At 54.7% G+C, this 14,418-nt stretch overlaps 1 protein-coding gene across 2 annotated transcripts in view; it reads right to left on the bottom strand.

The window, feature by feature from the left end:
- Positions 1–14,418, bottom strand: part of PTPRN2 (protein tyrosine phosphatase receptor type N2) — a 727,688-nt gene that overhangs the window by 53,259 nt on the left and 660,011 nt on the right. For both annotated transcript variants that reach the window (XM_038559842.1, XM_038559843.1), the window contains exon 15: positions 10,584–10,731. In XM_038559842.1, the coding sequence (XP_038415770.1) occupies positions 10,584–10,731 (148 nt within the window). The remainder of the gene's footprint in view (positions 1–10,583; positions 10,732–14,418) is intronic.

Consider the following 14,418-nt stretch of genomic DNA (forward strand, 5'->3'; position numbering starts at 1 on the left):
TGTGAACACACACGCCTGCCTTGGCAGCAAATGACAATGCCCCAGCCACACAGCCAGGGTTTGCAGACACCTGGGTGCTTGAACTTCAGCTGAGGAGGGGGTATGTCCTTCAGGGCCTTGGAGACTTTGCTGGGAAGCCGGGAAATGGAAAATTGGAATCTTCCTGTCTGCATCCGGGCCTCAGATGGAGTCATCTCTTGTGAGAGCCATGACTGTGAGTGAGGGGTGGGGGGAGCAGAAAAACACCCACCAGGAAGAAACTTGTTGGATTATGCGGCAGTGTGGTGCGGGGTCCTTTCCTCAACCCCTTGTTTGAGGGCGACATTCCAAGCTCCTCCAGCACTCCACATGCCCTACAAGTAGTTTCACACATCTTCTTTCTTCCTGGAATGCTGTGCATTCAGAACAGGGGCCGTGTCCCCCTTTTAGACCGAAGAAACCAAGTCCCGGGAAGACCCACTGATGGTCTCGGCAAAGGCCATGCAGCCAGTAGCTAAGAACCCGGGGCTTGAATCTCAACGCTGCCACCTGCTAGCCAGGTGGTATTTGGGTAAATTATTCAATATTTGGAAGTGTCAGAGGTGTCATCCAAAATGTAGGCTAAGGGTCTCTGGCCTGCGGGGTTGCCATGATGCTGCGTGCACTGTAATGTGGCAGAAGTTCAAGACGACTGCTGGACACATACCTCACTGAGCAAAAGTCAGTTAAATTGGCAAAATTTATTTATGGTACGCTGTGTCATCAGTGAATATGAAAGGATTTTCATAAATGCCAACAGAAGACACAAGTTCTAGAATTTCTTCTTGATTATCAGTGGGACAAAGGACACGAGAAGATAGACTGGATGCTTCTGGATGGCTGTGGCTGAACCACGAGTGGGCACGTCCCCACATGTGCCGTCATCTGGAACACGTCCCCCGAAACCCAAGGACGGAGCATGGAGGCTCCCTTTGTCCCTAATGTGTCTGGTAACACGAAGGGTGGTGTTGTTTTAGGCATCCTGGTTACATCATTCAAGCCACGTGAATTGATGGATATGGGTCAGCAATCTTTACCCCACGGCAGATGAGTTCCTGGACGCTGAGTGCCTACGGATCGGGTGTGCGTGGGTCGCTGGAGGACATGGGCTCCGCACGAGGGAAATCTTCACCTGAGCGCTTTGCTAATGTCCTCATGGGGCTTTCCAGGGGTCTTGACCCTCTCTCAGGCTGGCTGGATGCTGTTTCCTTTACTTTGATGGTGTGGTGAGTGACCCACTGGCGCTCTGTGCTGCGGGGTCAGAGTTCCGAGTCTTTAACTTCAGAGAAAGAAGCTCAGTGGTGTCTGCGACCACCATTCTCTGACTTCATGGGTCCACGGGTGGTTTGGTGTCCTGCAGGCACGTAGCCTGGAGCTCTCCGCTCCCATCAGTCTACCAGCTGTTGAGGTTGCTCTAATGATCCTCGCTGTCTACACACTTGACGGTCCTCGCTGATTGGGACTCGTCATAGCAGAGCAAAGCCATACATTTCTGTACTGTTTGCTTCAGGACCTAGTGGCTTCACAGACAGTGGGACCCTCCATAGCTCTGGGAAGCTGAAGACCACAGTGAGATTAGGACACATGCTTGCTCTGAAGCCTAAGTCCTCTCTGGAAGGGCCAGCTCAAGCTTCTCCCCATGGGCTTCCCTTCCTCAGTCAGTGAGCTGCTGGACATTCTCAGCTCAAATGACAGAGATCATCAAACCTCCAGGAGAGAAAGCAACAGGGCTCCGCTCGGTACCTCCTTGGACCAGCACATGGTATTGCATTTGGGGCCCAGCCTCACCGCACCCTCCTGCATCCAGAGCTGGTGAAAGTGCAATCCCTTCTGTCTCTCTGCCCGTCACCCGGCACAGAGGCTCATGTGGGCACCCATGGCCCCAGACGCAGCAGAAGGACGTCTGAGGGTCCCCCAACAGCCTGCAGTGGCTGGTCACCAGGGCCAGTCTCCCATCTCGTGGCTTCAACACTTTCATTCACACCTTGGCAGAGCTCCCAGAGATATCCCCAAATAGGACTGCCCGCATACTCTGCAGGTGAATAACTGTGCAGAGGATGAGGAGGTGCACAGCGGGACACCCATGCTGGAGGCAGTTCCGACCACATGCTGGCCTCACCCTCCACTGTACAGCTTTGAGGAAGGGGCACAAATGGGCACGGCTGGTGTGCGGAGCATGGCATGAGCAGGAGCCGACTCCAGTGGTTCCAGTGTCCATGGCCTGGTGCTGTCTATCCAGCCCTGGTGGGCAAGAGTTGAGCCGTGTAACCCTGGTCTCCATGACAAAAGATACACTGGCATCCCTGCCCCCAGTACCTGAGATGGGACCCCATGTGGAGGTGTCTGGTGTCCTCACAGGAAGAGGGAATTTGGACACAGACAGATGTGGAGGACAATGATGTGTGTGCACGCTGAGTAGAGAGGCTGGAGCATCCCACTCCAGGACTGAGAATCAAAGCCTATCGTTTCCACCGAGGTCGGTGGTCTCACAGTGTTCGGGCCCCCCCACCTAGAGTTGGGTCTCCCTCCTGCTCTGGCTTCCTCACGACTGGCTGGCCTGCCCTGCACCAGGCTTGTCTCGCCTCCTCTGACCCAGGTTCTGAGAGAAGAACCCGGATGATTAAGATGGGTCCTGCCAGCAGGAAAGAATCAAGATTCGCTGGGAGCACTCAGTCAGCAGATATCTGCGGCGCCTGTGAGCCGGGTCCCAGGGGAGGAGTGGGCGCTGTGTGAGTGCCCTTCCCATGCTGGTCATGGGGCCTCGTGTGCACAGCACCCATGCAGGGTGTCATGTCAGGCACGGAGACCAATGTGGAGGGAGGCGAAGAGGCCAGCTTCTGGCAGGGACGGTCTGCATGCAGTTACAAGAGTACAGACACCACCCAGCACAGCCGGTGAGACCAGCAACCGGGGCACACAGATTTCACATCTACTCACACGAGGAACACATGTGGCTGAGCTGAGGAAATGCACAATCTACAGGTGGCAGAGTGAGCGGCTCCTGCAGCCTGTGGGCGATGGGTGATCACGTGTATTCAGAGTCGAGAGAGCTGTGTTTTGTTGAGAACACAGGCCATCCCACCTGCCTCTGTGCTGGCCAGGGTGGGGCAGGCACAAGCTGTCATCCTCTAGGGATAGTCCTGACACCAGAAGGGGACCTGGGCTGGCACAGTGACCCCTGACCTTGGTAACACTGAGACATTATCACCCCCAGGCCTTGCCAACTAGGACACTTCTATGAAAGCGGAAGAAGAAGGCTCAGCAGGAAGCTTGCTGATAAGCACCACAGAAGATTAAAGCATGACGGGTAGTGGGGGGAGCATCCAGACGACCCACAGAACAAGCCCTCTATGAGGGACCAGGGGTGTGGCCCTGGGGTCGGAGGAACATGGAACAGATGCAGGAGTGGCTTCCTCTGTCCCTGCAGCAGGGCCTGAGTGGCCAGCACCCCACACCCACGGGAGCACCGTGGCTGGCCTAGTGCCACCAGGGAGAGTGAGCTGCTGGAAAGCAGGTGGATGTCGGGCAGGATGAGACTGTGTCTGGGTGGATGCTGCTCACTGGGGAGATGGGGTGCCCTCCACGTCCCAAGGGACCGGCCTGGGTTCTCCCTGCAGGCCCGAGCTCAGCTGATACTGCGGCAGGTGACCGCTCCGTCAGGCACAAAGTTATCCCCCAGACCATCTACACCTGAGACCCTGGAAGAGCCCCTCAGGATGGGACCAGGCCATTGTCTGGGCCAGCAGACAGTTGTGCAGGTGGTGTGGCCGCTCCTTCAAGTCCATCACAAGCTCTGCACAGAGACACGGTTCCACGGTCCCCTGTGGGAGCTACGGCAGCTGGGTGAGGAGAGCATGGTGGGCAGAGGCATGGACAGGCCAGGTACATCTGGCTGCAGACACCTGACAGTCACTCATTACACGGCTGCAGTCAGAAGCCTAAAGTGAGTTTTAATCGAGGTGCAGGCAGGCTGGTCCTGAGGGTCCAGGGAGAAGGTGCCTCCTTGCCTTCTCTGGCTGAGATGCGCCCATGTTCCTGGCTTGCAGCCTCTCCCCTTGGCCTTCCTCCTGCACGCACCCCTGCCCTAAGTCAATGTCCACTGATCAGTAGACCCTTGTCCTGTCTGCCACGTAAATCCCCCTCCCTCGCAAGGACACAGTAACAGCATCTGGGAGGCTGGAACATGGGCATCTTGGGGCCACTACTCTGCTGGCTACGCTCAGCAAACTGACATATAATCCATTGGAGACTCAGGGCCTCTCCTGAAAGCAAATGGGCTCTGTGATCCCAGGTTCCCCCGCCTGTTACGGACCGTGTGGCCAGGTGGGTGATGCTCTCCTAACCCTGTTCAGAAGGCACCGTGTGGGTGAGGTCAGCCTCTGAGCTGAAGGAAGGCCACCGTTTGCTGGACACCTCATTGTGCCATGGGCATGGGGGCCCTCCAGGCCAATGGGAGTGACGTGGATAAGGAGCAGAGGTGGGGGGAAGCAGAGGGGGAAGGAAGGAGGGGAGCATGGGGTTAGGAAGGGGAAGTGCAGCTTTAAATCCAGACTCCCTGCTGACACCTGCATTCTAGAAGTCCACCAGGCACCGGTGCCACTTCTCACCTGCACTGAATTCTAATAAGGAAAAAAAATCTGCTAAATGGATGGTGACCTTGAGTGCAGAGCGGCCAACTTCTCTGAAAGTGTTAGGCTGCCAAGAAAGAAAACACTGGCTGGACATTTCTTGTAAGCAGATGAGAGAACCTTGTGCCAGGGGCTCTGGAAGGGAGCCCGGCCACAGGGAGACTGAAATCCTCAGTATCACACTCCGAGGCACAACCACCAATATCCCAAGTATGGAGAGGAGAGCCAGGCACTGAGGAGAGGGAGCTGTGTGCAGACGCACGTCAGGACGGGGGCACATGCGGGCACAAACCTCACAGGATCAGCATCAGGCAGGCTGACGTCTTCAGTGGGCTGGTGACAGAAAGAGTCTTCTTCACTGCGTTTGTTTAAAACCTAAAGATCTCACTGGGGACAGAACCTCTGCTGGTGTGAGTAAAGGCATCGTAACAGGCAGTGTAGACCAAACGAGTTGGATCATGGTTCTGCTGCGACCAGGAGGCACAGAGAAGGGGGCAGGGTTGGCAGGGGGTGGGTGGACACCACTCACTGACCACCCGACTTCCAGGAAAGGACACAGGAGCACGCTCACTGCTCATGTTCACGGCAGCCACGTGGAGACTGGCCCAGATGCTGTCAACCTCACGGTGTCCCTGGGCCTTGCGCCTTGGCTGTGTGGCCACAATGGGGGTGGGCAGGGGACAGCGGGCCTGCACCTGGCAGGTGAGCTTCCCGCTGGCCTCCCAACAGGCCCATCTGTGACACGGGAATGGGAATGTGGTCAGTAGGACAGCAGCTTCCTTCAGGACAAGTCACATCAGGAAACAAACGGGGTTGTTTCAAAGAGACTACGGAGGTGTAGAATCCAAAGGTGATGAGCCTCGGTCGGGTCATGGTAGACAAACAAATGGCCGTTGGGAGGTGCCCGGGACGCCGGGGACCCTGAAGATGGGCGGGGATCGGGTGCTGTCGGGGAGCTACAGCTCACGTTCTTGGTTGTAACAACAGGGCTGCAGTAACGGTGGAGAACGCGCTCACTCCTAGGAGGCGCAGACTAACATTTTTACGTAGTGTCACGATGCCTAAAACTTTGAAATAGTTCAGCTAAAAAAACAAACAGAGGATACACACACGTTGAGCAGAATCAGCCATGTCCTGACTGGCAGCCAGGAGTCTGGGTGGTGGTGTGTCAGGGACCCTGCAGTCATTTCTCCCTGAGCGTTTCAGAACTTCCAGAGCAACGCGTGTGGAGGAAAACCCTGCCACGCCCGTGACGTCCCTTGCTTGCAAAGGGCTGCAGGGCTGCCCACAGGAACCGCCCCGGTCGGTGTGGCTGCTGCGCAGTCGGCTGGGGGTCAGGAGGCCGGCCCCGAGCAAGCTGCTTCAGCTTCTCCAGCTCTGGCTCTTCTCCTGCCATGGGGAACATGCAACCAGAGCCTCCCCAGGCTCGTGAAGACAGAGTCTGCCGCTCGTTCCCCCGTGGCTGCTGTGCGAGCACTCGAGGAGCAGCACAAACAGCCACCGGCCGTCCCGGCATGGGCCTGCGTCTGCATGAATGGGGCCTGTGTGGGGCAGCGCCCCTCGTGGACCTGCGGAGGTGCTTTTACAGATGACTCAGAGACACGTAAACGTTTATAAAATGTGTGGACAGCAGAAAGCCGAGACAGGGTTGCTTCTACGTTGAAAAATCTTCCTGTTTCTGAACAAGGATCTGCTGCCAGAGAGGAATGCAGAGCGCCTCTAAAGCACGTCTGCAAGGACGGGTGGGGCTTGGGGACCCGGTGACAGAAGACATGAGCCAACCTCGTGGCCTGTGATGCGAGCCCACACCTGCTGCCCTAGGCCCTCGGAGGAGCCACGGCGCATCGCTCTGGCCCAGGAAATGGCGCTTGTCCAGAGGAGGCTGGGCCAGCTGCCGGCCGTCGTCAAAGTCCCCGGCCCTGCACCTGCCCTGGGCCCCCCGACTCTGGGCCCTTATGCAGCACTGGGTGGCAAACGCTGAGCCCTGGGGGCGGCTGGGCTCTGCTCCAGGGAACGAGTAATGAGCTTTGAGGGGTTCACTGGTGCCGACGGTCACTGCCGCCCTGTTCTCAGAGGCAGCGGAGTTGGGGCAGGTGGGGACAGGGAGGAACACCCCTCCTAGGCCCCTCGGGACACGGCCCTGCCAGGACCACATCTTGTCTCCTGAAACGCCATTTCTGCCTCTTCCTGGCATTCCTTAAAGACAAAGCTGCAAACCCCAAAAAGCCACTTCTGCCTCCTCTGGCCTGTGATGCAGCAGTTGGCCGGTCATCTTCTGTTCGCACCAGCGGACTCGCAGCTCCGACACTCACAACGGCTGCTGTGTCAGGAGTGCAGGAGTGTCTTGGGCCCAGGAACCTCCTCATCGGGGTGACGTGTGTGCAGAGCCCTTCACATGAGGGCAGAGGTCCCATGTCAGACCCGGGAGGCATCCCTTGACCCCTGGTGACCGGCAGACCAGGGTCCCTGGCTGACCCAGGTCCCTCCTCCATGGGGAGACTGCAGAGACTCATTGAGAAAAATCCTTGTAAATCAAAGGCTTGTTTGGAAGGAAAGGACTTCCCGTGTGTTCTAAGGGAAGCAGGGCTCAAAGTTCTGGCGTCATGTGTGAATTTGGGGTATTCATCTCTGAGGAAGTTTGACATTTTTGCGCATTTTTTCCGACCCGGGTGAGGGCACAAGCACACATGGACCCCAGCAGCGGGCATGGGTTTAAGTCCCTGGGTTGTCATCTATGAAGTGCGGGGTGATGCCCGCCTCCCCAGGGGCTCGGGGCATAGGCCTCACACGGGCTCCCCGGGCAGGGGCAGCACCTGCTCTGCTCAGGGGGCAGTGTTCACGAGTGGCTGAGCCTACCGCTGCCCTGCTCTCGGGGTCTGCCCTCACCTCCGCCTGGCCCCGCTGCCAGGCTGAGCAGGGGTCACTTAGCACAAAGCCCCAAAAAGCCAAACTGGGGCAGCTCTGTGTGGGGTGTCCTTCACTCTGTCTCCACATCTCTGCGTCCTGAGCTGCTCACTCTGTGCTCTCCCCTCTACGTATTCCTGGGTCTCCACCTATTTCTTGGTCTTGTCTTTGTCACACAAAATTAAAAAAAAAATATATATGTATATACGTATTTTTTGTTTAAGATGATGCACCAAAATAGCACCATATTCCTGTTCTTAATTTAAAGAGCAGATGAGCAGAATATTGCATAATCCTTGTTAAAAATTCAAACACATTTAGAAAGCGCCTGAGATTCTTTAAACTTCTGTGATGACACAGCGCCAGTTAATCGCCTCATAAATTCTCCTTTAAGAGATAGTTTGGGAGAAGTAGCTGGGAGGTCCAGGCTGTCGGGTTGGCAGGGTCCACGTCCTGGCCCCTTTTGAGTTTCCCACAGGACCTGCAGGGCTGAGCTCCAGGAGGCAGGAGAGGCATCTGAGGTGGGCACGGGGGCAGCGGGAAGCCCCGAGAGTCCAGCTGGTAGACTGTGGATGCCAATGGGCATGCATCGTGGATTCAAGCAGGCACTTTCCTGCGTGGAGGAACCACTGCAGGAGCGCGTCCTCGCAGGGGGAGGCATGGAAGCAGGAGGACGGGAGGCCCGGCCACGGAGGTCCTGGCCCAATGCATCCAAGGCCCCATTATATCAGGCAATGGGGGAGCTGGGGGTCTCAGCGCAGGAAGCAGCTGCAGGGGCAGCTGGCTCCCACAGACCCCCCCCCCCCCCCCGGCAACAGCAGGGGGACATCGGGGAGGAGTACATTCTGTGCCGATGGACATTAGCACGGGCCTGTGGGGGCCGGGGGTACAGGGAACCCACTCTTCTCAACACCTTGCACGTCCACCACAGAGCCGCTTCTGGACCACAGAGTGAGCGCCTGACCACGGGAAGCAGGATTTCAGAAAGGGCAGGCAGTGACCTCCGGTGGATCCTGGCGAGACCAAGAAGGTCCATGCCGTCCCCCTTGCATCCCGCCTGGGAAGGGGCACAGCTGAAATCCGTGGGAAGGCTCCCCCTACAAGTGGACAGGGTGGAGGCGTGGAGGGCACAGGGGTCCCTGGGGGTCATCACGAGAATGCTTCTGAAGCCCTGACTTCCAGGACCGGCAGAAGGGTCCCTCCACGACCCCAGATGGTGAGGAGCCCTGGGCCAGGCCACTGCGGCGGGGGTGCCGGCCACCTCACCCCAGCACCACGAGGAGGAGAAGGAGGCTCTGGTCAAAGGGCGGGGGTCAGGGCTCCTGGGGCCATGGGGCAGGACGCTCTGCTGTCACTGAGGGCCTAGCCAGCGGGCACCTGCCACCGCGGTCTGCATTTGCACTGTTGAGGGAGAGGCTCTAAATTTTAACATTTAACCACAGGGCGCCTGATGGTCCACGTATGCAACCGACCCAAGGAGATGTGCCAGCGAAGCCTGCTGCGCATCCATCTGCCCTGAACAGCAAGTGTTCAAGACACAGGTGGAGGCCTCCCCCTCACAGCCCAGGTCATCTGCAGGCCCATTAGATCATCACACAGCCCAGCATCTGTCAGTGCCCCCCTCCCATGCACACAGTAGGTACTTAATAAATATGTCAGTCAACTGCAGGTTTTTGTTATTTTTTTCTAGATATAAAAGCTCCTGTTTTCAAAGCTCTTCAGGGAAAACCCCCAGATCTCATGAAAGCAGAGGCCCTGGCCTGAATCCCCACTGAACTGTTAGAAAAAATCATGCCCAGACATGCATTCAACTTTCAAGGGTCTGCAGTGCCTCTTAGTGTCCAAGGCAACACAAGGGGCCAGCTTTTAATCTTGTGGACCTGTAAACTTGGATCAGATCCCCGCCATTTACCGTCAGAACATCCATCTTGGCCTCTGCGGGGCCAGGTGGGGGGGGGGTCAGGAGAAGGTTTGTGCCCCGGCTCTGGGGGGGCACCAAGCTCTGAAGGGCCTGGACACAGTGTGTGGGACACAGCGGGAGGGGAGGGGCACCCTTCCCCTCCGTGGATCCCGATCTTGCAGAGAGCGTGGCTTTGATGTGCCCCCCAAGCTGTCAGCCGACAACAAACATGGAGTGATGTTCGAGGCATGCACAAGTACGTGTTGTCTGCAGTCACTAGGATGGCCACGGGGGAACTCCACATGCACGTTTGCTGCTCATGCAGTCAGCATTCGGTGAGTGTCTGTTGATGTCCAGCACTCGGGTCATAAACACAGCTCACAACCCTTTCCTCTCTGCAGGGTGGGCTTGTGCACTAATCAGAGTGCAGGCCCGGCCTGGAACCTGCTAGAACAACGGAGGTTGCTGAGTTTAATCACTAAGCGACACGAGAGGGGAAGGAGCCCCGGTGGCTGGGGAGGTGCAGGCTGAGCTGGTCTGTTTGCATCCTCTGTGGGCCTGTCCATCTGGATGTCGCTTATGGAACACACCACACATGATATGAGCCTGTCTCCTACTCCATGCAGGTGGCCTCAGGCTTTAAAGAACTGGCGTCATTCTGTGTCTCTTTCTGCGGGTGATTCCCAGCTGGGGAGGGGGTCCTCCACACGCGTGTTGGGATAAGCGTGCGGCTGCAAGGTCACTGCTACCACCACCACCCACGTTGTGCCCGCAGTGTGATAGGCGCTGTGCTTGCTGTCCTCAGGGCCTGAGGATCTCAAGGACAACGGGGGGGATCCCAATTACAGGCAGAGAGGAGGCTCAATGAGACTAAGAAATGACTCTCAAATTATGCAGTAATGGCAAACAGAGCAAGTGTTGGTTGGGATGTCGACATCCTCAACCCTGGGCTGTGCTACTGGACCACTACGGAAGAAACTGATTCCATTTTTAGGCCGGGGACAGCCTCACAGCCACGAGAACAGCAGCAGAGACACAAGAGAGAATGGGAAGGTACAGCCCAGCCCTACCCAGCACCCACCTCCCCATCTCCCACCCCACCATGGCCCAGGAGCCCCACACTGGCTACGTACAGGTCAGCACCGCCGGGCAGCGGTTCTTCGGCACATTCTCCTCCCTCTGGGCCACGAGCGAGCTGTTGGGCTCGGCCTGGTAGGCACACAGTGCCTCCCACTCCTTCTCTAGCCGGTTCTTGTTGTTCAAGTGGTCCTCCATGTAGGCCTGAAATGGAAAGCAGAGGGTCAGGGATTGCTGCCTACAGCAACGTCGGGTCCCTGGCATGACCTGGGACATGCTTGCAGCCCACAGAGGTCACAGCCCTCACTCCCGAGTGCATGAGTTAGGAAGCTGCTTCTTTCCAGATCCAGGAAAGACACAGACCAGCCAGATGCACAAATGTGGGAAAGGCTCTTCACATATTTTGCTGTTTGGTTCACAGGTGTTTGTGACATATTCATTCTGGGTACAGAGCCTGGGTGGCAAGAACACTGATATGGGGACGTGGCCTTGTCAGCAATTATGAGCTGACTGTGAAAAAGGAGGACACTGGGTAGACCAGATCCCAGCAACTCCCCCAAAGCTGGTGTAGGTAACGTGTCTACACAGAAGCCGTCTTATAATTGACCCACTTTTCTGAATCCAGTGGGTGTGATGTATTTAATATACAGGACTGCTCAGATGTGTGCAAAATGTTAAACAGCTTGTAGTGGTAAAATAACAACACCAAAAACAACGGAATCCGATAGCCTGACCCCCAGCTGCACGGATCTTCATTTTTCTGGACCCTGGTCTATCAGTAGTGATCACCAGAAGCAGACAAGGAAACGCTTCCAGAGTGTTCCCTCCCACAAAGACCTCCGTGCTGGCTGGCCCTGTCTGTGTGTCCCTGCCCATCCCCATCTGTGCGGCTGAGAAATGATCATGACTTTAAGGAAAAGCCAAACCCCAGCCTGATGGAAATGGTGGTCCTGCCCCGGGACACCTTGTTCGTGGGTCTTCAATGTTTTGGGTATGGACACAGGTGTTCAGCTGTATCCACAAACAGAATAATACACGCACATATAGGTCCAGGTCCCTATGGTTAGGCACCTGTGTCAGGGACTGGTACCTGAGCCCCTGAGCCCCTGCCGGCCCTCACTGTCCTCTCACTCTGGGGAGCACCTGGCCAGGTTGGGCCTGCCCCATCTCTGCCCTGGCAGCTGCTCTGGGCTTGGTGACACCGGAGAAGGGAACGCACATCGGTCTCGTTGGCTTCCTGCTCTTACCACGGTTTGGACTAGAGTTGACTTGTTTTGTGTTTTTCACTTAACAAATACCAACTCTACCCATGCTGGTCTGCAAATCATGGAAAGCCGCTGCCCTGGGTGGGTGCTGTGGGTGAGAAGGCATCACCTGCAGGTTCTGCCTAGCTCAGCAGGTAGGGGGTGATGGGGACACCCTGCCCACATCACCAGGAGGGCCAGCAATGGGCTGTGACCAGAAGCCGGGCCCCGGGTTCTGTCACCTATCCTCTGTGGCCCCTGCTGGAGCCATGGAGGAAACCAGTGGATGGCCTTTTGTGTAGCTGGCAGAGAGCCACACGAGTCACTCACTGAACGCTTTTCTGTGACATACTCATGACCCTCTGAGGCACATGCCATCCTCAGGAACAGAGCCTCCAGCTGCTGTAAGCTGAAGGAGAGGAGCCTGCCCACCCTCCTCGCCAGCGCCCTATGCTGTGACCTCCACCCAGACAGCCCCTCTGGGTTCTTCACAAGAGGAGGAAGTGAATTTAAGTGGCTCCAACCCAGAAAACATCAACTGTAAACTGCTTTTTGTTTGAGACAATCATTATGGAATATTGAATATAAATTTTTTTTAGATTTTATTTATTTATTCATGAGAGACACACAGAGAAAGGCAGAAATGTAGGCATAGGGAGAAGCAGGTTCCCTGCAGGGAGCCCGATGTGGGACTTGATCCCAGGACCCCGGGATCATGCCCTGAGCCAAAGGCAGACACTCAACCGCTGAGCCACCCAGGTGTCCCACAAAATTATTCTAATAAGGACATTTTTGCCTGATATAATGCATTTAAGTTTTGTGAAATATCTGTCTAGCTAAGATATGCTGCGTGAGGGGTCTGGTGGGGAGGGATAGTTTTGGCTGAAGTGTATGGTTTCAGCATTTCTATAGTTACTTTTCTCAAGATGGGCTATCGTCTGTAAGAGGGGCATTGGATGTCACCTTAATCCCTGTAAATGGCAGGTGTTTACATTTTCACATTTACCTCCACAATGGGAAGTTAAATCATGCTGCAAGCTCACTTGAATTTCTAAATTTATAGCAGTAAATGCAAAGTAGGACTGTAGTAAGCAAGCTTGGGTGGTAAGAGGGAGGAAAGTAGATATGGGCTTTTTAAGATTGTGAACAAAGTCACATAAAGATACACTTGATTGTGTTAAACTTGAGATGACTCTTTCTCTTGGCACGTGCTGCTCTGGTCATGTTCTGCTTATCTCAATTTGATCTATTCTGTTAATATTTTATATCATTTATGATATTAAACTGATATAATTTCCCCATTCAAGGTTTTGGCGACTTTCCTTTTTCATGTTTGTGGATAAGATGCTTTCACCTGTGACATGAGAGTATATTTTCATGTTGTCTGTGGGGAAGCTAGGCCTTGGTTGAAAAATAATGTTTTAAACAAAAACAAAAACAGTCTGCCACAATAGCTTAATCCTGGGAGGTCCTGCCTCTCCAGGGTGTGAGAAGTGTGAATTACAACAGATATAGTACCATCCTCAGACATAGTCACCTTCTGGAATACTTAGGTAAATTAACATGTGATGAAACACTACTCATGTTTTTTCCCCCAGAGTGAGCATGTAGCTGGAGCTGTTTCAAAAACTGACATTCTAATACTTTTGTTTTATATATGTGTGTGTATGTGAGAGTGAGAATGGTAGTGATGGTGGGAGGGTATAGTTTTTTTTTTTAAATTTTATTTATTCATTCATGAGAGGCACAGAGAGAGAGAAGCAGAGACACAGGCAGAGGGAGAAGCAGGCTCCATGCAGGGAGCCTGATGTGGGACTCGATCCCGGAACCCCAGGATCATGCCCTGGGCCAAAGGCAGGCGCTAAACCGCTGAACCACCCAGGGATCCCCGGGAGGGTATAGTTTTTAAATAAACTGCACATTTTTATTATACACGTAGCATTCAGAGAAAAGAACAGAAAATGAAAGTAAGCAGAATGAAAACAAAAGCTACTAATAACTCCACTACCCAGAGCTAACCAAAAGGCTTCAATAAACCCTACTCTTCTTGGCACGCGTGTGGGCTGCTTTTCTTCTTTTTTTTTCAGTGCTGATCACCAATCACTTCAGCTTTGGACAATATCCATATTATTAGGACATTCTTGTCTGAGTTGGAAAGAAGCTGAGATGAAACTTTCATCTTATATTCGGAGGAGCCAAGGCCTAGATCCATTAGCCTGAAGCCCCCAGCAGCAAGGTGCAGTACCAAAGCTTGTGTCTGCTGCCTGGGACACTGCTGTTTTGTCTTGACTCCCTGATGCAGCCTCCTCCCCACACCCCTACCTTCACATCCACCTCTCAATTCATTCACAAAGCAACCAGATCACCACTTCTGGTCCCGACACCATTGATTTGAAAAACCACCAATGGAGCCTAGACTAGCACAGTCCTTTGTCCAAGCTTTTACTAACCTGCTCCTTTCTATATCAATAGGACTATTTGTCAATGTTTTGGGACACCCCCCCACCCCCACTGCACACCACTCCACATCACCATCATCCTCTACACTTTGTTTATGCTGATTCTTCTGTAATTAATCTATCCTGACTTTAAGGTCAGTGCAAATGCCACCACCTCTTTTGTGAGTCTGGGATGTGCCTATTGCCAG

This window comes from Canis lupus, chromosome 16 (assembly GCF_011100685.1).
Source record: "Canis lupus familiaris isolate Mischka breed German Shepherd chromosome 16, alternate assembly UU_Cfam_GSD_1.0, whole genome shotgun sequence".
NCBI classification, from domain to species: Eukaryota; Metazoa; Chordata; class Mammalia; order Carnivora; family Canidae; genus Canis; species Canis lupus.